The sequence below is a fragment of the Liolophura sinensis genome, chromosome 1, assembly GCF_032854445.1.
Source record: "Liolophura sinensis isolate JHLJ2023 chromosome 1, CUHK_Ljap_v2, whole genome shotgun sequence".
Classification (NCBI taxonomy): Eukaryota; Metazoa; Mollusca; class Polyplacophora; order Chitonida; family Chitonidae; genus Liolophura; species Liolophura sinensis.
In genome coordinates this window covers 21,613,099-21,635,631 of record NC_088295.1, presented here as the reverse complement: position 1 = coordinate 21,635,631, position 22,533 = coordinate 21,613,099, and the positions used below count along the sequence as shown (strand labels likewise).

The 22,533-nt window shown below is 39.1% G+C and overlaps 2 protein-coding genes across 5 annotated transcripts; one reads left to right on the top strand and one right to left on the bottom strand.

Moving 5' to 3' along the window:
• Positions 1-1,902: 1,902 nt before the first annotated feature.
• LOC135479740 (uncharacterized) lies at positions 1,903-12,637 on the top strand. 3 transcript variants are annotated; one of them, XM_064759662.1, is made up of 6 exons: positions 1,903-2,056; positions 7,356-7,556; positions 8,184-8,416; positions 9,670-9,700; positions 9,967-9,988; positions 10,602-12,637. In XM_064759662.1, the coding sequence occupies exons 2-6, from the start codon at positions 7,453-7,455 to the stop codon at positions 11,004-11,006; spliced, it is 795 nt and encodes a 264-aa protein (XP_064615732.1). In that variant the 5' UTR covers positions 1,903-2,056; positions 7,356-7,452; the 3' UTR covers positions 11,007-12,637. The 3 variants fall into 3 exon arrangements, with proteins under 3 accessions (XP_064615732.1, XP_064615717.1, XP_064615725.1); XM_064759647.1 differs by having other exon boundaries at positions 8,184-8,485; XM_064759655.1 differs by lacking the exon at positions 1,903-2,056 and adding an exon at positions 2,319-2,430 and having other exon boundaries at positions 8,184-8,485.
• Positions 12,638-15,159: 2,522 nt separating this feature from the next.
• On the bottom strand, positions 15,160-21,554 carry LOC135461639 (uncharacterized). 2 transcript variants are annotated; one of them, XM_064738821.1, is made up of 4 exons: positions 21,331-21,554; positions 18,429-18,906; positions 16,594-16,690; positions 15,160-16,233 (listed from the first exon to the last, which is right to left on the bottom strand). In XM_064738821.1, exons 2-4 carry the CDS (start codon positions 18,882-18,884, stop codon positions 15,218-15,220), a joined length of 1,569 nt encoding a protein of 522 aa, XP_064594891.1. In that variant the 5' UTR covers positions 18,885-18,906; positions 21,331-21,554; the 3' UTR covers positions 15,160-15,217. The 2 variants fall into 2 exon arrangements, with proteins under 2 accessions (XP_064594891.1, XP_064594892.1); XM_064738822.1 differs by lacking the exon at positions 21,331-21,554 and adding an exon at positions 20,672-20,794.
• Positions 21,555-22,533: the final 979 nt, after the last annotated feature.

Below are 22,533 nucleotides of genomic sequence, written 5' to 3'. Positions count from 1 at the left end.
ACTTGTCATGGACAAAGTATCATGGGTTAATTCCATCAACTAAGCGATAGTATTTCAGTGTCAGGTACGGACAAGCTGGCAAACTAGCTATTTTGTCTTCTGCCCAAATCTCTCAAACTCAAGGAGACATGTACCCTCCGCCATATTTTATTTCCCCGTTATATGCAGTCTTTATTTTTGAATTAGAATGGGGTATTTTACTAATTTTTATTGGATTCATTCGGTGTGAAAAAATGCTAGCATCGTACCATTTTGTACAATCGTACCATCGCTTCATGCCATCGTGGGGGGCCTCCGTGGCTCAGTCGGTTAACGCGCTAGCGCAGCGTAATGACCCAGGAGCCTCTCACCAATGCGGTCGCTGTGAGTTCAAGTCCAGCTCATGCTGGCTTTCTCTCCGGCCGTAAGTGGGAAGGTCTGCCAGCAACCTGCGGATGGTCGTGGGTTTCCCCCGGGCTGTGCCCGCTTTCCACCCACCATAATGCTGGCCGCCGTCGTATAAGTGAAATATTCTTGAGTACGGCGTAAAACACCAATCAAAAGAAAAAAAAAATCACGCCATCGTGTCATCGCTTCGTGCCATCGCTCCTCATCATCGCCGGACGACGATATTATTGTAAGATAATTTCCTTATCCAGCTTCCAAAGCTACAGGTGTGTCATCGCTGCATATTCACAAGTACACAAGTCACTACAGTGAACAAAACAATGTTAAACAGTGTTCACGGTAAGAAGCCTTCGAGTTTTGTGATGTACAGGACCACTGTCCTAGAATAGACAAAGTAGTGTATATAAAGCACTATTTGATAAGGCTGTTGGTAAAGGAGACAATACACAGAAAGGCTGTTGGTTAGCTTGTGTAACATGACACTTGAAACCCGGCAAAATAGCCAATCAGTATACTTATAAAACACTATACAGGCCACCTGTCAGATATTGAAAGACCTATAACCTATGGATTAAATATGTGTTAACATCGTAGGTAGGATGTGTCAGATGTTATGCAGAGTGTGATTCTTTGCTTTTTTCAGCACTGTTTTTACTTTTTTACTTTTACATACTCATTCTTGTTTGTTGGCGTTAGAAGTCGTTGTCGTCTGTAAACTGAGAGATAGCTCTGTATTGCCAGGCCAGTCATGTCTTTATAAATTCCCCACCAAAACTGAAGATCGTGATAAGCAGTGCACCTATTCTGCAGACTATTCCTGAACATTCACTTGAATGGGCTTCTTTGATAGTAATCCGATACTTTTCAATAGCACACAATGATCGCGTGCATTGCATAGCGTGGGGCTGCTTTGGCACATGAGAGCATTATAATTAAGTAATTACACGACCTTTATTTTGTATCAAAAATCTGTATTAGTTAAAGCAGTAACACTTTATTGTTACTTAATTCAGATTTATACGTGTACAATTGTGTGTTTCAAAACTTTGATGTCTCTGGCGGGATATGTCATGTTTATTCATTGATTAACCATTGATTTGGTTAGGGTTTGGTAAGGTAATGGGAATGTACCTCTGCATGCTTCATTGTAAGACAAGTTCTACAAATTAACAGTGTATTTCCGGAATACGTATTACTAATGGAGGGCATAACATGTCAGGTAAGGCACGAAATATATGGTAAAATAGCCAAATAAATAATAATTGAAACGAAATTAAAGGAAATTACCATTAATGTGTTTGACAGCTTTTATCAATACAACCATTCAATTATGTCCTGAGTTTTAGGTATATGTTAGAGGTCTGACATTAACTATAAGATAATTGTCCACGTGTCCGACTGAGTTACATCTGTTTGGTCACGTCAGACTGATCTTACCGTGTGGAGCCTCACATGCGTTCTTGTTATATGAGAACCAGATTTGCCCCTTGTCAATCCCAGGACGTCTTCGGGGATTAGCACACTGACTGTATAGGTACCGGTACATACATGAAATATGCTTCCTCATAAAACCTGACTGTGTCTTGCCTAAAGGTCCTGGGAGGCAATACACAGTATAGGACAGGTGACTTCAAGACACAGAAGAGGAAGGGGACCAAAATTCCATCAGGTGAGAAGTCGCTTTTGGCGAATTACAATAAAAAACAAAATATGAAGAAGTAAATAAGTCATATGAATGGGGAATATCGGTCATATCCTCTGGTGTAGACAGAATTGCTATAGAATGTCACCAACCCAAGCTGCATTATTATAGACATGCCCACGCCCTACATTTGTCCTATTGAGACAGGGCCTATGAAAGCACAGTCAAGTCTCATACGCAGCCTTTGTGAGATACCTTTATATGTGAAGACATAAAATAACCAAAGAGAGGTTCTGAAGCAGTCTGCTTGGTGCCTGTCACAAAGATTGACTCTTCGAAAATGTTGACAGAAAACAAGATAGCTACAAGATACCTTGCACAATGCGTTGAACGCTTTGGACGTAAGTAGTTCATCCACCTGAGAGAATGTTTAATTGTTAGTTGCGATATATTTAAACTGTAACACTTAACCAGTCTATAATTGGTACAGGTCTAAATTAGCACGTATCGTACTCGCATTCTTTATGATATATGTGTAAGTAATTTTGGGGTAAGTTTGACCCATAGAATGGTAATGCAAATGATATAGCCACTTAGTTAATTAGAGCGAATGACCTGGACCCACGAGATGAATTAATGCATGTTATACATCTGTAGTTTGGGATATGCAGGAGAACGCTGTTTAATTGCTTTACAACATGTGACTGTTATACCTGTGATTGGTGTAACTGTTTTCAAAGAAATTCTGGTGAAAAACATCATAATAAGATCACTATAACGTGATTAACAGATAGGCAAATATAAGCCCCGATCCTCTCTATTTTTCTAAGTTTTTCTATAGTTTTTTTCTCTATACAGAAAATGGAGTCCAAACCCAGCAAAATCCTTCGCAGTGAATGACAGTAAATTTGAAATGGGCTTGAGTAAATAAATGCTCACATGTGGACTTGAATGAATGACTGCGAGCTTCACAACTCCGTCGCTCATATTTATAGACTAACGTAAAAGAAAGTTCTGGATGGTTTGATCGTAAACATGTTTATTGCACTATTACATATTTCCAGAATGTACTCTACAATGACGCTAAACTCATAAACACCGAAGCATCGAGGACGCTCGACTGAAATTATCATGCAGGTTATAACATATACAGAGGGGAAAATACAGGTCAGACACTGACAAATAAAAAATTGTAATACGCTGATTACAGACGGGATTCGTAACAAATATTGATACACATTATTCGAATAGGACACTTGATTGTACCGCTACACATTAGAAACATGATAGAACTAGTTTTCCGCCCTCCAGATTGTCGAGTAAATTAAGACAAATTATAAGTTTTCGAGCATAAAATAAAAAAATATATTTGTCATTATCAGGTGTCATTTGTGTTGTATATATGCATCCGTCACGCTCGTCATGAGATTAAGCCAGGGATAATTGGCGTATTTCCACACAGTGTACTCATCATTTTTCATGCCATATCACCATTTGGCCCTTACTTGGAAGGAAAATATGTAGTATCCTTCATACTGTATAATGATAGATCAGACATCGGATAACATCTCTAAGACTCTTTTAAATCCATGTGTACCAACTGGTAACCAAATATGTATTAACTTCAGTAGAAATCAAATATAATGGGGGTATGATATATATAGTAATTACACGTAGACCTTGTTAATGTTCTTTTGCACGATCATTATTTCTGTTTAAGGTTTTGTTCTTTTATAAGAATACATATTAATAAAACACAAAGTTTTAAAAAACGGAGTTTTAAGGTCAAACTTGGTACAAAATTTTAACCACAATACATTTATTTATCGGTGAACTACATAACCACAGGTCAGTAGACTACTTCCTGTGTGTCTGACATATCATGTGATGCACTTAGTCACTTGAAGCAGATTGCTTGATATATGATTCCTAGCAATATAACAAACAAATGTTTCTGTCGAGTAAACCTGTATTCTAGTACTGGTGGCTATTCTCTATGAAGAGGAACCTAAAGGGATTTTTTAACGATCGTTTGATACACAGATATATTCATTTCTTAGACCATCCGTTCTTAGGCAAACAATAATTTGCCGATTCTTTTCCTTTCCAAGTGGTTTAGTTGTTGTAGATAACACTCCATTTGTTTGCATTTACTTACATTCTTCCGCTCTATCTGAAATACAGCTTGCTTGGTCTAAACATGGAGCTATGAACAATTTACACCTTCTTAACCGAATACGGCGCCTCCTATTGGCTGTGTTGTTAGAAGTGATCCATTATTGGTTGTTACAAGTTAGGATATAATATCCTTAGGTTGTCGATGGTGCTTTATGCACCACTGGTCTGTACTTTTCAGTAACATACGTGTGGATAGACTGTTACCTTTTGTCAGGTACTTTGCATATAGAACCACATTCTATAGTCTTCATGGTTACTAAGCAAAAGTTCTAGGCTGTCATGACATCTGCGAGAAAGAAAAAAAAAACATCAAACCAAAAACCTCGTGTGTTCATTCATTTAATTGATTCGCGACTGGAATTCACAATGATTTCAGAATCAACAAACTGTTTATTGAGGACACTGGGAACTAGACACTAGATCTTTGTGAATGATCAAAGGTGGCTAGACGCAATTTGTCATACTCTGGGACTAGTTGATATTTCATACTTATCCCATTATACTTCAGGCGAGCAGTTCTTTTGCTTTATTAACAAATGTCCCTGAGGTTTCATAAACTATAAAATAATCACAAGGTTAATAGCATATGGGATCATCAGATTTAATGTACCCGTATTGCAGTTTAGCGGTGTGTAAAATGGTAATCACTGTTCACGTGTCACGTGTCACACAAACGGTGCCCAACACATACACGATCCACTGTGACCTGCCATCACCTGCCACGACCTGCGAACCACTGAATTAATCCGCAGGTTAATGTGATCATAATGCCCTCAGATGTATCGACATGTTAGCGTGCTTGAGGTTGAACTTACACCACGCCAGCGTTTTCACAAGAATGCAACAACAGCATGTTATATTTGTAATTAATCGACACATAATTTTGTAAAAATAGATTGAGAGCAAACCTTGGAGACGTAGTTAATCTGCAGACGTGTCTAGAACACATGTTTTCCACATGTATGTGAACCGCAGTATTTGTTTATATCCGCCAGTGTTTTGATCTCTCTCAGGCTTGTAACGAGAATTCCGCTGTATAGAAAGACTGTCGTCTGCATAATTAAGCTGATGAATATATCTTGGTTGTTTTATATTATCTGTCGATGTGAACATTAAGATATCATCAAGTCAGGCACTCCATGATGCGGATATATGTTTATGCTCAGATAATATCGTGTCTAATATGGCAAGCTGTTAACGCCAATGCAGCCCAGTGCTAATCAACCATGACAGTCAAGGCTGACTAGTTCTTTAGTTTACTTTCGGCCTTTTGACTTCGCCATATCTGCTGCATGGTTGGCGAGAAACATTTACAAAGACGATTCTTTTCGATTTGTGCAGTGATGTAAAATTAATCTTGATGAGACAAACTGTATAGGAATTAGACTCGTGCCTCGCATAGGTATGGAGATATTTTTTTACTGTGAGTAAAGCTGGTGAAGAAAAGACACAAGAAGAGACATGAAGAGAAGGAAACAGGGAAACAGAGAGTGGAACCCCCGACAATGAGGTGTGGAAGATTTGCCGGCATACTCAATGTACATGTATAACCTCATACCAGAGATCTGTGTAAGGACCCTTATTGACTGATATAACATTATGGTACGTGTAAATGATACTGAACGCAATATCTAGGTGGTGCTGACTTGTACGCTATAAGGTATGGTTTTGTCCTAAATATGCACCATTAGCCAAAATGACTTGAAATCCAAGAATACTTTTAAACTAAGCATGCATTGGTATAGACTAACGGTCAATTACGTTGGTTCTTGGCAGCTATTGTCAGAGGTTATGATAACATTCAGTACAATTTTTAGTGAATAAGTGGTGTGCTGGAGAAGACATATTTGTAAATGGAATGCATCAAAGGCAACATATTTCACTGAACAGTGTGAAGTCAGATCTACTCAAAAATGTATACTTTACATGCCACACGAATTTGTATCATGTATACGTATCGTCAGATGTATATAATTATTCGCTTCTTATATCGTGGTCTAAAGAGTCGGCCGTGTCGTGACTGTGGGGTGCTGGCCCTTCAGTCACTGGGGCATACGAAGCGGACTCAAAATCCGCTTTAGCTTTGGTTTTTGCCATTAGCACAGTCTGACGTTAGTTGAAGACAGCTTCTCATCCACCAACATATATGGCTCAAACCCGGCTTTGGACATGGACTTTGCATGTTCTGCCGTTCCCACTGTTTGTGGTGATAGTAAACCATTGCTTACTTGTTTTTCATCAGTAAGGTGTGCTTATCTGTAGGTGAGTTCGTCAAGCCGCATTTTTTCACAGGTCGGCGGCTTACCCTATAGACATCGCGTAAGTGGGAAAAATAGAGTACATAGCTCAAACAGCAGTCAAATATGACGTTGTTTCTGTCATTTATTTCTATGCTTCTGCCGCCTTGTGGCTCGATTGCTACTGGAATACAATATATGGCCATACTTTACGCGTAGTGATGAACATTAACTATATATTCATTACACACGTTGATTAGAATAAATGCAAAAAGATATGCCTGCCATGTGTAACAGATATTGAATTTAATGAACATATATTTGCATGTGTTGCAAGATTGATATGTTACTTATATTAATAATTAAGGGTTCATTAACGCAACGTAATTTTATGGTGTGTGTATGGTGGTGGGGGGATGGGGGTGGGTGGTGTGTGGTGTGGGTTTGGGGGTTGGGGGCTATAATGGCTGAATGTATAATTATAGCCTATTTTTTTAGCTCTTCGTTGTTATTCTCTATGCAGACCTCTCTGTGTATCTTATATTCCCGCCTTTTGTCGACAAAAGTAAACCATACGAATCAGCTTTATTAAACGAAAAGACCTCTAAACATCGAAGTAGGTATCATTAAATAGACCACTTAAAACTTAAAAACCTTTTGGATTTTTGCGAAAAGAGCTAAAGGATTTCAAACATTTGAATTCTAATGTTGGCTTTGTGGACCATACTATCAGACTTGGGGAATTTTTTTCAACTCTAATCACGACACTTAATGTTGGAATAACTCTTTTTAACCCATGAGTAAAAGATTACTGAAATAATGTTCCGAAAAATTCCTTTCTTCTGGTGAACCTCAGGAAAAAAGGTGATATGATGTTTCTCTTCTTTACTTAATTCTGACTTTGTTTGCAGAATACAAGAAGTAAAAACAGCAGGTTTTTTCATAGCCGTGCACTGGAGTTTATAATACTCTGCTAAGGCAGAGTACGTTGTTCCGCTGACAGTTGCCATGGAGATGCTCACTCCGGAAATGATCGGCATCATAGTGTCGGGTGTTGTCGCCGGATTCGTGCTCATCATCATTCTTGTCATGGTGGTCGTTTACTGTTATAGGTGTGTATATCCTGACACCCCATTTGGACAAACTGCAAACCACTTTGCGTCCTCGGTGTCTTTTGTGCGATGACTGAACTTGGACACATTTAGGAATGACCATGTGCCTTTTGCATCCTAGAACTATTTTCAGACATCTAGATATCAAACCAAGTCATATGAGTGTCCTGTGGATTACAAATAATTAATTACAAATTAAATAAAGAGGAATTAAATGTGTGAAATTAAAATGTAATATATTGGTAATTTTATTTTCGTTGTAACACACCAACCATTTTATAATTTCATCTTTGCGGTCTCTGTGAGTTTAAGTCCAGCTCATGCTTGCTGCCACTCCGGCCGCACGGAAAGGTCTCTTGGCAACCTGTGGAAGGTCGTGGGTTTCCGCCCGGCTCTGACCAAAATATTGGCCACCGTCGTATAAGTGAAATATTCTTGAGTACGGCGTAAAACACCAATCAAATAAATATATAAATAATTCCATCTTGTGAACCAATAATGTCACCTTTAAAACCAGTTTGAATTTTTTTGGGCCTAACGCTAAATGTTCATAATCTTATTTCTTTGGGAAATAGTATTTAAACAATGTCATGTGCGTAGACTACAAATAATGTTTTTCGTTTGTAGAGCTATCGACGGCTCTGATGACAAGGCGATATTAAGAAAGAAAACACAAATGTATTATTCGGACAACGGAACTATGATTCCTGAGTCATTCTACTACGGGGATTCCGTTTCCAGCGTTGGGACAACCGCCCGGCTGGTGCCGCCCTATGCTCTTCCTGTGGTATACGGCAGCCGGGTGTTGTACCCTGGGGAAGACTTCAGCGCTACTCTAGAGAAAACCAAGAGGAAGAAGGGTAAGCCGAGGTCGATGAGAAAAGAAGAACCTATTTTAGGATACCAAGACGCCAACTTACATAACGCAGGTGATTCTCTGCCCCAACATTGGCGGGTGGCGGTAACACGGCAACTGGCGTTATACCTGTGTTCGCCCATCTCGATGGTGCAGCCAATGAAACAGCCATCTCGGGAAATAGGGACATAAATTTAACTCAAACCTATAACCATCTTCTCAAATTTTAAGCTTTTTCCTGTTGCATGCAAGAATTCCTGAAGACTGTAGACAATACGTGCCGCTGCACATGCATTCGAAGAAATTGAACGGAGCATATTGCAGTGGTTATTAGGATTCACAATTGTGACATATCATCACTTGAACTTTTACCGCCTTAGTCGTAATTTAACCTGTAGAAGATAAATTCCTGGTATGCTCCAAGGTTTTAAGTTCTACGTAGATGTAAATTTGTTTTGTTCATGAAGAGAGGTAAAACAAATTACGAAAGATTGTCCTCGTTGAATTTGCTTTATTTCCGTATATAAGTGTATGGTTCTTAACGAAATAATCAATCTTGTTTCCATTCAAAAACACCAAAGACCCAGAATTCTTCTTAGAGCAGAAATTTACCTTGTACCTCACCATCAGCAAGATTTGCAAGCTTTGGCAAAAAATTGGATCGGTTAATCCGAAAAGAGGTCCCAACTTCATTGCTGAAGAGCTTGGTTCAGGAATTTAGTGAAAATTTGCCTGTTTCTCTGCATATTCTACCATTGCTGACCATTAAATAGTTTGAGGTATTGGTTTCAATGTGTAGTAGGATATGGTATGCGGTGGTGGTACATGTATAGTATGGATTCAAAACTGCCTCCATTTGTCTCGCCTGCAAAGGCTAAACAATAGCTTATAGGGAATATATAACATATAGTTTGATCCATTGGTTTTTTATAAGACATTATATAACAAGTGAAGTACTGGTATGGCGTAATATGCCGTATGTATGCTCATAATTGCTTGGGCTTTGCCCTGGTTTATGTTCGTGCAAGCGTATATGTAATCTAAGTTTTCTTCAATTTTAATACTTAATCCATTTAGGCCCCGACAACTAAGGACATAGCTCTGACATCTGACAAACCTCAAAATGCAAATTCGATTCACATTTTACAGTCCCCGATGACAGTTACTTGATCATGCTTTTCCCTTTCTTATGGCTAATTGTTATAATATGTATACTGTACATAACATCTACATGCCTTCAGTGTTATTTTATTACAGCTTTCGTGAATCAACTACAGCCCAATGATAGGTACGTGCACCCATTGAATTACGTCAGAAACATTTGGCGCGATTATTTTCTCTTCATTCCAATGACGAAGTTAGCATGTATTTTTTTTTACCTTCATAGTAAAACATCCAAAAGCCTTCTAATGCAAACTCTGTACAATCGTATTAGTTTTGGGTCACAGAAAGTTTGTAATCAACGAAGTAGGATGCATGTGGTTACTCTTTCATTTGAAGTTTCCAGTATTTATAACGTTTACAACTGCTTCTGCTATCATTTTGTGATTTCAGGACAAGTGAATACTCTGAAAGGGTGAGTTGTCGAACATTTGTCTCCTTGAACCTACAGGCTGGAAAATGTGTTAGCTATATGATCAGCACGACTGATCATATACCAATCATCCGTGGTATCAAGTGCCCATCGTCTGTGGCAAGAGCGACTCTTTCGTAAAATGAGCCCGCGAATTTGTCCACCATCGCAGCTTTGTGAATGCGACGATTTGATTTATTGATTTGCACCTGTGCCCGGCGAGTTTGTAGGCTATTCCTGATTGTGTATCATTCGAGGTGCGCATGTGTGGCGTAGTCTTGTGAGCAAGGTGTCTACAAATATTATTATGTAAAACTGTTACATTTTGATGCAAAATTTCTTACCACTGTTTTCATTGTCTAATTAATTTTTAAAGAACATTGCTGTATTATTGTTTATTTTTAACTGATTTTACAGATTGTGGTCTTTACAGAGAACAGGTCTTACTGGTTGGTATAGATATGGGGGAGAGGAAATGTTTCACATTATTACCCAGAACTGCAAAAATGGGAGTGTGTTTTGTAAATGACTATAGCCCATCATCAGGCTTTTATCATGTGTTAGTCCACTGCTGCATGAGCTATCTGGTAAGTGACTCTTATGGTCCTGATTGTAGGAAAGACACATGGAGTTTGGGGACGAGCAGCAGAACAGCGGTGACGTGTTTCTGAGGGAGAACAACCCCGTCACCACAGACACACCCACAGCACAACCAACTGAGGATGAACCGGTGATAGTGACGTATCTTGAAGAGGAAACGTCCCGTTCCCAGGAGACTCAAGCGAAGAGTGCTCAGACCAATAGCTTGTCGGACACCACACCACACAGCCCACCGACACAAAGAGCCGCTACCGCCCAAGCCAGCGCAGACGCGGACAACGGCGAACATACGCTGAGCATGACGTCAGGAGATGACAGTTCGGAGCTGTACCACAGACGCCAGCGAGAACCACCCAAAGGTGACATCAGTCCCCCCGTAAAATACGTCATGGCCGACGGCGATGGATCCGTGCTGTACTAGTTTATGACGGACAGCGTATCTTCCTCAGGTTGCTTGATGTTACCATTGACAGCCTGTGTTAAGAAGGGCTATACATTTGCTTCTAGCTCTCAATTGAAGTAACCTTGTAAACGTTTGTGGGTTTACGTGTATTCTCTGAATCTGAATTGATTATTCGACATATTTGCACTGATAAAGTGCCTAGGTGTGCATTGTTAACAATCAGTAAGAAACAAGTGCATTTATGTGTGTAAATCAATGGTTTAGTACACTAATATGCTAAGTAGTCCTATAGTTCGTTTCTAACATGTTGCCCTGTGTTGCGCACGGTGGACAAAATATGAGTTGTGCCATTGATTTATTATTGGACAAAACGAAAGGTTACATTAACATAAAAAGCCCTTATAGAGGTCATTATTTTGATATCGTGCTCAAAGATATACACGTATTTAATGATGTGTATCCGTGTGCAGATTCATGTTTAACATGCTTCCATGCACATTTCCAGAAAATGGTTTTCTGTGATTAAAGTTGTTGTTTCCCACCCGATGACTATGACGAGTTATAAATCTACAGTACTGCCCCCACCGAGAGTATACGCCGACCATGGAACGATCGCGGCGTTGGGTTGGAGTTCTGGTGGTCAGAATTACTACACAGTCAAAATTTTCAGTATATATGGCTATTCATTAGCACTGAATAGACTGTTTAAAGGATCTGTGTAACCATATGTATGCCTCAGGGGACCTAGGGCTGGCATGGAGCCATTTTGATAAGATATTTATACTCCAAAGGTAGCTGCTATCGTACGTAAATATTACAGCACTTGACTGGCAATCCTCACGCAAGGTTGATATAAAATGTAAATTTTGATTTTCTTCAGCCACATTATCAATAGCGAGAAGATAAGTCCTCGAGTGTATAGTGTCTTTTGTGTATAAATACATATATGTATACCACCCATTTGAGAGCGGGGATAAAGCTACGCTTATGTTGTATCTGTGTACACGGTCATTTATATGTTGTATTTTTGCTATATTTACTCACACGTGGTGCCATTTATCAGCATGTTAGTTCATTTATGTAGATGCCTCACCAGCGTTACGATTTTGTGCTGGGCCATTTTGTCCATGTATCACTTTGCATCCTTGTCGGAAATCATGGGGTGCATTTTATTCCAGGTGGTACATATAGGTTTAATCACTTAAAATATGCCACCTGTTATATCATAATTGTGAGGCTATCCAATCCGCCCACAACATATAGCTACACATGGTTTTTACTTCTACCAGTGCAACAGGGGGAAATGTTGGCTAACCGAGAGTCAGCAGTACAAGGGTTCAAGAGAAGACGCTGAACTTATATTCTTTCGTTTCTATGACCTGTTCATTGTGTTCCCCATTGCATGCCTCATTTCTGTCAGTAACATGTTTACCATTTATAATGTCCAACCAAATTAACTTGGAGATTATGCATCACGTATTCTTAATTTTTGGGTGCATATATCCACACTCCACAACTACATGTATGATATTCCGCATGTGTAACCCATATCGTTCCTAACATATCTTTACTTTTTGTTTGTTACATACATGTAGTATTACGTTAATTGTTTTGAGACTGATTTTAGTATTAAACGCAATATGTATTTTCCCAAATTTAATCGTTTCCTGTTTTATTTCTCACTTTAGCGAATACTAACTGATTCTTTTCCACTCCACTTATATGAAAAATAACAAGGATTCCTCGAGAATTGTGAAAGTGGAAATGAAAGGTTCAGCTAGAGCATCATTGTCTTGTCTCCCAATGTTGGAGTCTCCCTCGGCGGCCTAATGGTTAGACCGTCCGCCCCTAACCCTGTCGGGTCATACCAGAGACTTCAAAAATGGTGCTTCCTACTGCAACGCGTGGGGCTCGGCACTAAGTGTTTAGGTTAAGGAAACACGACTGGGGACAGTATAATGTGATTGGGTGGGGTATCTGGTGTCTTCGCCATGATATACTTCAGTGGCGGCAGCAATTTGACGGCATGAACTCCCTACGACAAGCAGACACCATGTCATATAAAAAAATATAAAGTACGACGTTAAATCTCATATTCATATGTTGTTTGGCTAGAATAGGAAGCTTACTCAGTATCACGCCCAAAAGGCGACGTAAGAAGTTCGATCACCCAACTTTATATATTATCCCCATTTGAACCGAATATTATTGTCATTTCGAACTGGATATCCGTATTAAGATAGTTGTGGTTATCCACTAACATTAGAATGATATGATTACCCCATGAGGCGATGTACTTAGAATACAGCACTTGTTCAGATATTCTTTTTGGTTAAAAGAGTGTGCTTAAAATTCTACCTCTGAAATAGGGCGATGTTATCCAAACACTTCTAGCCCGAATTCGCAGCTGAAATGTATTCAGACATTACGGGAAGTGCATACCTTGGGCTACAATTTGGCGCAAATTATACATATTTCTAGCACTCACAGTTTCAGATTTAGAGGTCATTGGAATTACTTTACTTCAAATTTCTTTAGTTCTTCGACTATTTCTCAAACAGTTACAAACATAGACAAAAACAAAAGCAGATTTCGAATCATGGGCTATAAATAACAGTATTTTGACGTCATATATTTGAAAAATGGTGAGCTTCTAAAGTTTTTACCGCTTTTTAATGCATTTTCAACCTTATGTAGCTAGTACTGCTGTAAATGTATATCAAATTTGGAAGAATCCGCCCACTGGTTCTTAATAAAAAGACGATTAAAGGTTTTGCCCCATATCCAGTATGGCCGCAAAACTAAATGACCTGGAATTTCAAAGTGCATCCCACGAGACTTTTCCTGCCAAATTTCGAACAACAATTTGCCGTTTCTAAAACAAAATCTTCCGAAAAGACTAATTTTAATATTTCGAGGTAGAGCATTAGGCTTCAAGCTTTCGGTTTGGAAGCCTAAATGAATTTATCACAGAGCAGTCTATTTTCTTCCGAACACCGCATATAAATTTGGGGGCCTCCGTGGCTCAGTCGGTTAGCGAGCTAACGCAGCGTAATGACCCAGAAGCCTCTCACCAATGCGGTCGCTGTGAGTTCAAGTCCAGCTCATGCTGGCTTCCTCTCCGGCCGTAAGTGGGAAGGTATGTCAGCAACCTGCGGATGGTCGTGGGTTTCCCCCGGGCTCTGCCCGGTTTCCTCCCACCATAATGTTGGCCACCGTCGTATAAGTGAATTATTCTTGAGTACGGCGTAAAACACCAATCAAATAAATAAAATAAATAAATATAAATTTGGAACAGCTGGTATGTGTACATTACACTTCTATCCCTAAAACGAATTAAGTTGAGAATACACGAGGTAAAAACTTGGTCTCACAACATTATCAATATGGTTTACAAATAGACTTGAGGTATTTTTGTCCTTCATTTTGTTCATTTAAAATTTAAAGCAAACAAAGTCTTTGACTTTTTTCAGTGTTCTTTCAACTGAAGCTTATGTTGATTTTTTTTTTTTGCTGTCTTTCATTTTAACGACTGGTTTATTTATTCCATATTATATACGCGAACTGATTTCCTTCACTGGCTATGTTCTTTTAAGGTTCATTTTCATTGTACCAAGCTATGGAGGCAGCCAGAATTATGGTGGAATGAAACCGGGCAGAGCCCAGGAGAAACCACAGACCATCCCAAGTACGACCGGAGAAGAGACCAGTTTGAGTTGGACTTTATTTATTTATTTGATTGGTGTTTTACGCCGTACTGAAGAATATTTCACTTATACGACGGCGGTCAGCATTATGGTGGGTGGAAACCGGGCAAAGCCCGGGGGAAACCCACGACCATCCGCAGGTTGATGACAAGCCCTCCCACGTACGGCCGGAAAGGAAGCCAGCATGAGCTGGACTGAGTTGGACTTGAACTCACATTAGTGTAAGTCTCTTAGGTCTTTGTGCTGCGCTAGCACGCTAACCACTAGGCCATGGAGGCCTAATTCAGTGCAGCTAGGCCACATTATGGTAGTGCTTTTGCAATGGGCAAAAACATTCACTCCATATATTTTAGAGATCCGGGACACCCACTGTGTCCATTGGCACAATCAACCAAGTAGACAATTATTTTGTCCAAAAACTCGACAAAGTGGCGTATTTTATTACAACAGATAATGAAGGCTTGGTGACATGATCTACTGCAGATGCATTGAGTGATACTGGGATGAGTCTATAGTTTTCCGCTAGTAAGCCTGGAAGACAAATTTCTCACACCGCTGGAGTTGTTGATAAACGCCCGAAGAGAGTTTAACAGACTGCCGACCTGAGCTGATAAATTTTAAAGCTCTGTCCATCGGCCATTTCTTTTTGTGCATAAGATACAAAGCAATGACCGCCGCACTTTTATTGTTGCCCGTAGAACACGTGACGAGTATTTTGGCGGCTTTCTCCTCGAGTGCACTACTGATGACACTTAGCACTTGTGGCATAACCTGTAACAAGTCATTCTTACTGTTCTCTCGGAATTGTAAGTTCATCACACGACCTTCGCCTGTGACAGGTTTGACCAGTTCGGTCCCAATATTCAGCACATATACGATCTGTAGATCTGAGATGACTGAGGGTACCATTGCCTGTTCTATACACCCTAGGTATAGCTTGTCCCGGATGATTTCTGATGGATAGTGTGGCATGTCATTCGATATGATCATCTTGTCCGTTTGACACATAAATGGGTATTTACTGACAAAACTTTGAAATCCGCCTTGTAGTATTTTAGCTCGATGTCCCAGGTAAGTCAAGCGATCCAGTGTTGCCGTCAGAACACTTTGTGAGGTGAAATGAGATTGTCCCTCATCGTCATACAACACGATCCACGAGTAGGGAACACTAAGGTCTACTCCGAAATCTGGTTGGTTTAGAGCAATTTGCACGGCACCTGTTATATGAGCTCTGTCGTAATCGTCCATCGCCCGCGTGTCAAACAGAACAAGGTGGTTTTTATCAATTTCTCTGAGCGCCTCTGGTCCACCGTCGTTGAGGATGTTGTACAGTCTGGCAGGAGACACGAAGATGGCCTGATCAAGCGCCCCGCCATGTTCTCGGCCAATCTCCTCCTCAGGGCAGCCATTTAGTACTGGATCATCTCCGTTGATTATTTTAGATACAGTTTTACCGGAATTCCCATTGGTTTTTCCTTTGTTAGCTTTACGAGATTTCCGACGTGTTGTTGATCTCTGTTTTTCAAACCGTTGGAAACCTGTTCAAGATGAGTAGTGAGAAATTCAAGATTTTGTGAAAAATAGTTACAGATTATATGAAAAAGTTCATTCTAATATTGGCAGATTTCTATTTCTTGCATTCTGTACATGCTAATCTATGATTGGCTGTATTATTGACGTTAACCCACACACGTCTTAACACGGTAGGGCAGCCATATATAACGATCATCAGCCAAATCCACTCTTCAAAAATACTGATCCCGCTGAGATTGCAGAATTTTCCATTTATAATTTATATAGTATATATTAGTAGGCATTTACCTGGGAATCACTTCCTGCATAATATGACAGAGTTTAACTTTGTAAGTTCACATTGAACATAATAAATATTGACTTACTGCATTTCTCTTCATCGACTTCACTTTCCACTGCATCGCCATTTTCAAATTTGGTGACAATTGTTTTAGCGATAACCTCCCTCTCATTATGCTCATTCTGTTTTAAGAAGATATAAAATGTATAACAACATACAGTACTTGAAACGTAGAATTTTCTATGTATACAGATCCCGATCAGATAACCTCCAGGGTTCAATTAAAACAATTTAAAGTGTTAAATAGTCACAAAGTTGATCGGTTGATTAAATAATAGCGGAATTGAGTGATAGAATGACTGACGGCCTGGAATATGAGAAGATTTTAATTTAAGTTATATAAAAATTACTGCAGTGATATGTTAAAGATAATAGATGTAGCACGAAGGTATATAGGTCTGCTACTTTTATCTCGTCACACTGCAGAGTTTAAAGGGTTCAGACTTAAACACCTCATCTCTCACAATAACAAAATTGTGCGGTACAAATGTAAAATTCGACAATGTGAAATGACTTTATTGTGTCTGAATAATACCATCTTTATGAATTGAGTTGTACTCTAACAACTGTTCGTTATTTGATACTTGCCCTCTATAATTTGGAAGAAACAGATGAGCAATTATGCCTACTTAAACATTTGATGTGACCTCAAACTTTTTCAAGAATTCACACTTAGTTTGTGGTTTGAGTGATGAAGGGAGACAACTTGAACCACCCAAGTGCGCCTTCGTTTGGTGTACGGTAGAAAGGGATTCGAACACAAGGTTCTCAAATATTCCATTTTCTCACTGAGCTATCCGGTAAGACCATAGAATATATACCTTTTAGACGAATTTAAACGTTTGTTGTGACATCAATTCTTTGTCTAACAGATCATCAGAATGTTACATGTGAAGGTTATATTCGTTTCTGATCAATGTCAAATTTATTTTCTAACAGTTTCGTTCTTCGACTTCAATTCAAATACACCAAATGTTGCCAGTATGAGAAAAGGCAGACTGACGTCATCAATTCTCTTTGACACAAGTACGAACAGCAAACCAGAGTTTGTACTACTAATTAGGGTGAACTGGTGGGTCTAATTTGTGGCATTCTGATTACGAACATCTCGAGGCCTGATTATGTTAATGTGACAGAAATTGTACAACCTACTATCAGGCTTTCCCAAATTATGTGTAAGCTTCAATCAATTCAGATTACTTTCCCGCATAATTAATCATAGACCGAGCCATTGTCTTACAGACCCAGTGTATGCTCATGTTGTAACGTATATAGAGTACAACCGACTGGACTCCCATTGACTAAAAGCTCTAACGCTGTTGCACTAAAACTTCATGTAACACCGTCATGAAAGATCAATCATGCTACGTATTAATTTCAGCTATGGAAATAATGTGGCTCAGCCGGCACGAAAGAACATTCATGGACGCTACTTGTGATCTAACGTTTTTTTTAATTATTTGTTTTATACGACACCGTGCAATTCTTGAAAAAGAATCGATAGTTGTTACATTACTACAAACACGTTCAAGCAGGAGAAACAACTCGGAACATTTGATTTTGATACTAGAAATTCTTTTTCAAGAATCAACTGCTGCTGGTCGCATCTCCACAACAGAATGATTTAACAGCAAGAAAGTTCTGAGCCCACAACAGCTGACCAAAGCTGGAACCCACTGCAAGATAAGTACTATCCTAGTAGGTTAAAGTCAGTGTATGCATCATGTTTTCATTCTTGTAATTGATACACGTGCGTTTTACAGGGGCATTCAAGTGAATGTTGTCATCAGGCATGTTCCAAGTTCTCCAAAATATATCATATTACAGTTGTATTGTGAGTAGTACTATTACGAATTTTACCTGACTTTCTATATTCTCTGTCGAGAGCTTCATCGCCAGTACACTGTCACTTCGATATGGCCTGTTGGGATTCTTCTTTTTCTTTGACTTTCTGGTTTCGTCCTCCCTGGTGACCAGACCATTGTCTTCCACGGGGGTCCTCCTGGCCTGTGGTCTGGTAACAGGGGAGGATGTCAGGTCGGGCTCTTCGTGAGAAGGCTTGGTCAGCTGGGCACGGTCGTTCATTGACCCATTGTTTAACGTCCTGGATTTGGACCTGGATTTCCCCGAAGGTTTCAGGGATTTTCTGATACTCTTGGTGAGATCCGACCTCCATACACCTCTCTTCGCGTCCGGGTTTCCAGACAGTGTTCCATGCTCCGCAATCTCCACTTCTCCATTGGCCAGAGATTGTCTGATGGAGATGCTGTTTATCTCTGTGGTTCTGCTTGATTTCTTTGAAACGTTGTGACCCATCGTTAATTTGATTTGTTATCGACTGTGAAGAAAAGAAAGCTTCTATACAGGCTATTCTTTCTAAGTTACATGAATCTAGCTTGAATGAGTTGAGTTTCAAGAGGATATTTACAATCGTATACATTCGCAAGTGAATTAAAGATAAGTGTGAATGTTGTTTGTCTCTCTGCTTTATGTTCTTGATAAATACGCACAATGCATAAACGCTGTTCTGAATACCGGTTGTATTTTATATCGAGAATTACTAAGTATGTTATTGTCTGTACAGTGGTGACACGCACTATGATCTGGTTTTTAATGATGTATAACTTCATTGCCTGAGCGTTATACTCTGTCGTACAGTATATAAGTTTCCTATGACTACATCATTATAGGCCCTTATAGACAGCAAACAGTGAAATTAACTCTACAGACCTTATATACATAATAAAATTCAAATTAAACAACAACCATGACTACGAGCTACAATTTAGATAACTGAAGTATTGAATGAATGGTAAAGGGATATAGTCGTCAAAATGTTATTAAGCAAAATATGACTTTGCTGTATGCATATTTGATGCAACCATATACCTGTCTGGACAAGTCAAACTACCCATGAAGTTTCTAAACTACACACCTGTAAATACGTGTGTTATTGTGGACCTCCCTGTTTTATTTGAGCGGGATAAATCTGGTGGGTGGATTAATCTAATCCTTTAATCCGGTCGTGTGCACACATAATCATCTGAGGCGATAATGACTCACACTGACAAGTATAACATGTAAACATGTTGACATAAATGATCAACTCCAAAAACAAACATATACACGCTTACAAGTCAAACGTTACATGAGCCAAAATATATATACTTGTATGTATATATATTTTTTCGTTCAGGTTTCAACCTAGCACTTACTCGTACAAGATTAAGAACTGTGCACTACGTTTACAGACGTTGTACACATCTGTACATGTGTGGTGTGTGTGGGTGTGAGTATACCAGTACAATAACACAAATGTGTTATATATGTGGCCCCACTCCCATATACCATGATACAATGTATTCACATGTATGCCGGCCAGTCATTTCATACATATCCGCTTATCAGATGCCCTATTAGTCTAGGGGTAGTGGTGGTAAACCTTACACTTCAGACTATAATGTACAGCTTTACAATATATACATATAAATATATATAGCATATACCATCCTCTGTTATTTACAATCTCCAAACTGAAAGAGCTTAGAACTACAAACTTTTGATTATTTTTTTTTCTATAAGAGATCGAGAATAAACGTTCCCATATATAAATAGAAGACTGTGTTTTTCACGCTTAGTCAGGTGTGACATATAGAACCACATATAATGGCTTATGCCAAGTCCTGTTGAAACTAAAACAAATATAACACTTCGATATAGTTGTAGATACTGTACTCTATGGAAATGATTTCTACGGAAATGACTTTGTGACATGTATGACTTTACATTTGTGAAAAAATAATAATAAACGAATGGTTTTATATTATGAATCTGTTCCTGTAATAGTTGTGACATTTGATAAAAGTGTATATGAATAAAAACAGTATTAATTTCATAAGGCCAACTTTGGGCCTTGAGATGAGCTTGAGGTTTCATAGTTACACGGTCAGTTTCTGGTCTTAAAAGGTTTATGTGAACATAGTTCTGGAGGGCCATTTGACATGGGTTAGAACTATGTCCATAAATAGGCCTACAACGTGTAATAATCGCACATGCCCTGGTTAATGGTAGAAGCACTCGCAAATTTCCCAAACATTGCTTACCTGCTGGAATCGTGCCGTTCTTTTTAACTACTCAGAAGTTAAATCCTCAAGCAGAATCGAATAGGCCTAACATGTACCTGACCTGGTGAATATCTCAATTCAAGCATAGTAAATCCGTGGCTGACCGAATCCAGAAGCAGCCGTGGCAAGAATGTGTGACGTGGACCAGATTACTGTGGATTAGTGAGCAGTTTCTCTGGGATACAATCATGCTTTAGTGAAACAACAAGCGAAATATAAACCCGTTGTATCTTGTTGTAACAAGGGAGACAATGTTGAGAGTTTACCTCAGGTGACGTGGCTCACCGTGTACCTGTAAAGGTAACCCAGACCGGCTGACTGACATCATCACCTATATAGTTCATCAAAATGCTTGGAACGGCCTTTTAATTACACGTAAACTCCTTTAAACAACAGTAAAGTAGGTCACTCGTTAATTAAATTCGTGATTTTTTTTCTAATTTTCCTGAGAAAAAATGTAAGAAGCGGAGTTCAAATATCAGTCACAGGGTGGCTGATATATATATATATATATATATATATATATATAGATAGATAGTACCTGACATGATCATAATGTATGTACTATTACACACATCAGTTGATCTATAACGATAGAAACACCCCCGCCCATTTCACCATGCAACTGCCCTCCTCACCTGAAACTCAGGGGACCAGCGTTATTCCTCTGCTCACTCCGGTCATACACAGCAAGGCCAGACAGACGTGCACCTTGTGTAGGCCAGTGTTATATGCCCTGTCTTCCAACTCTGTCTGTATTAAACCACGACATATATTGTCTGTATAACATAAGTATAGACACATATAGGCTAGGCTCGGTTAGACAAAGAAGTCGAAAAACGGGTATCTCTCTGACATGAGAAAAAACCTCCTACCAGTAGCTATTTACGGGCCATTATCTGCAGGTCTATGTTAAGTCACGTGACCATTGATGGCGGTGTAGCCACAGGGTTTACATAATGTTAACCTTGGGTGGAGAGAAAACTCAAGCTTCATTTCGATTAAAGAAGCCATAAACATTGATATAGTGATGGATTTATATTTACATACACTTCTAAATAAAAAGAAAAGAGACAAAATATGTGTCCACCCTGAAGTTGTATTTATAGGCCTGATTAATGCAGTCCCGAACACACTTCGTTTCAGAACAGTCTACGGTCCGCGTTGCAGATAAGAAAAAAGAAGTGAGCATGATTTAAAACAACGGTACATTTATTTTAAAAGTGACTTTAATGGTACAGTTGTCACGGGCAAAATCAATATTTCAATGCCACCGGCATTTTGTCTTCAACACTATATAGTATTAGGTTATCCGGTTAGCACGCACCCTGAATATTCTAGTATCGGGGTATTTCATTTCTCTATGTTCAGTTTACCATGGCTATATGGCCTACCACTCGTGATGATATGACCCTGATAGCCTGCGGATGCATGATTGGTGTATTATCGAACGAGGATTTTGTGCATCCATATTTAATGTACGATATTAGCCTACATTTGTTTATGTATATGTTCACGTGCACGTTCATTCGGTATAACCTGCAAGTCTAATGAATTATATGTTTTACATAATGCAGTTCACGGCATACCGGTATATCTCACCCGTATTCTGAAGACGTAGGCTAATTATACACTAGCCTTATGGTACCACTAGCTATATATATTCACACACTAAAAATAAATGTTTTATCAAAGATGAAATGTAATGTGTAGGCTATTCCCCAGGTAACGTGACGTTTTTACCAATATATATCGTTGATTTAAAATCTGTGATCCATAATGCTGACCACCGTCGTATAAGTGAAATACCGTATTCTTTAGTACGGTGTAAAAAAAAAACA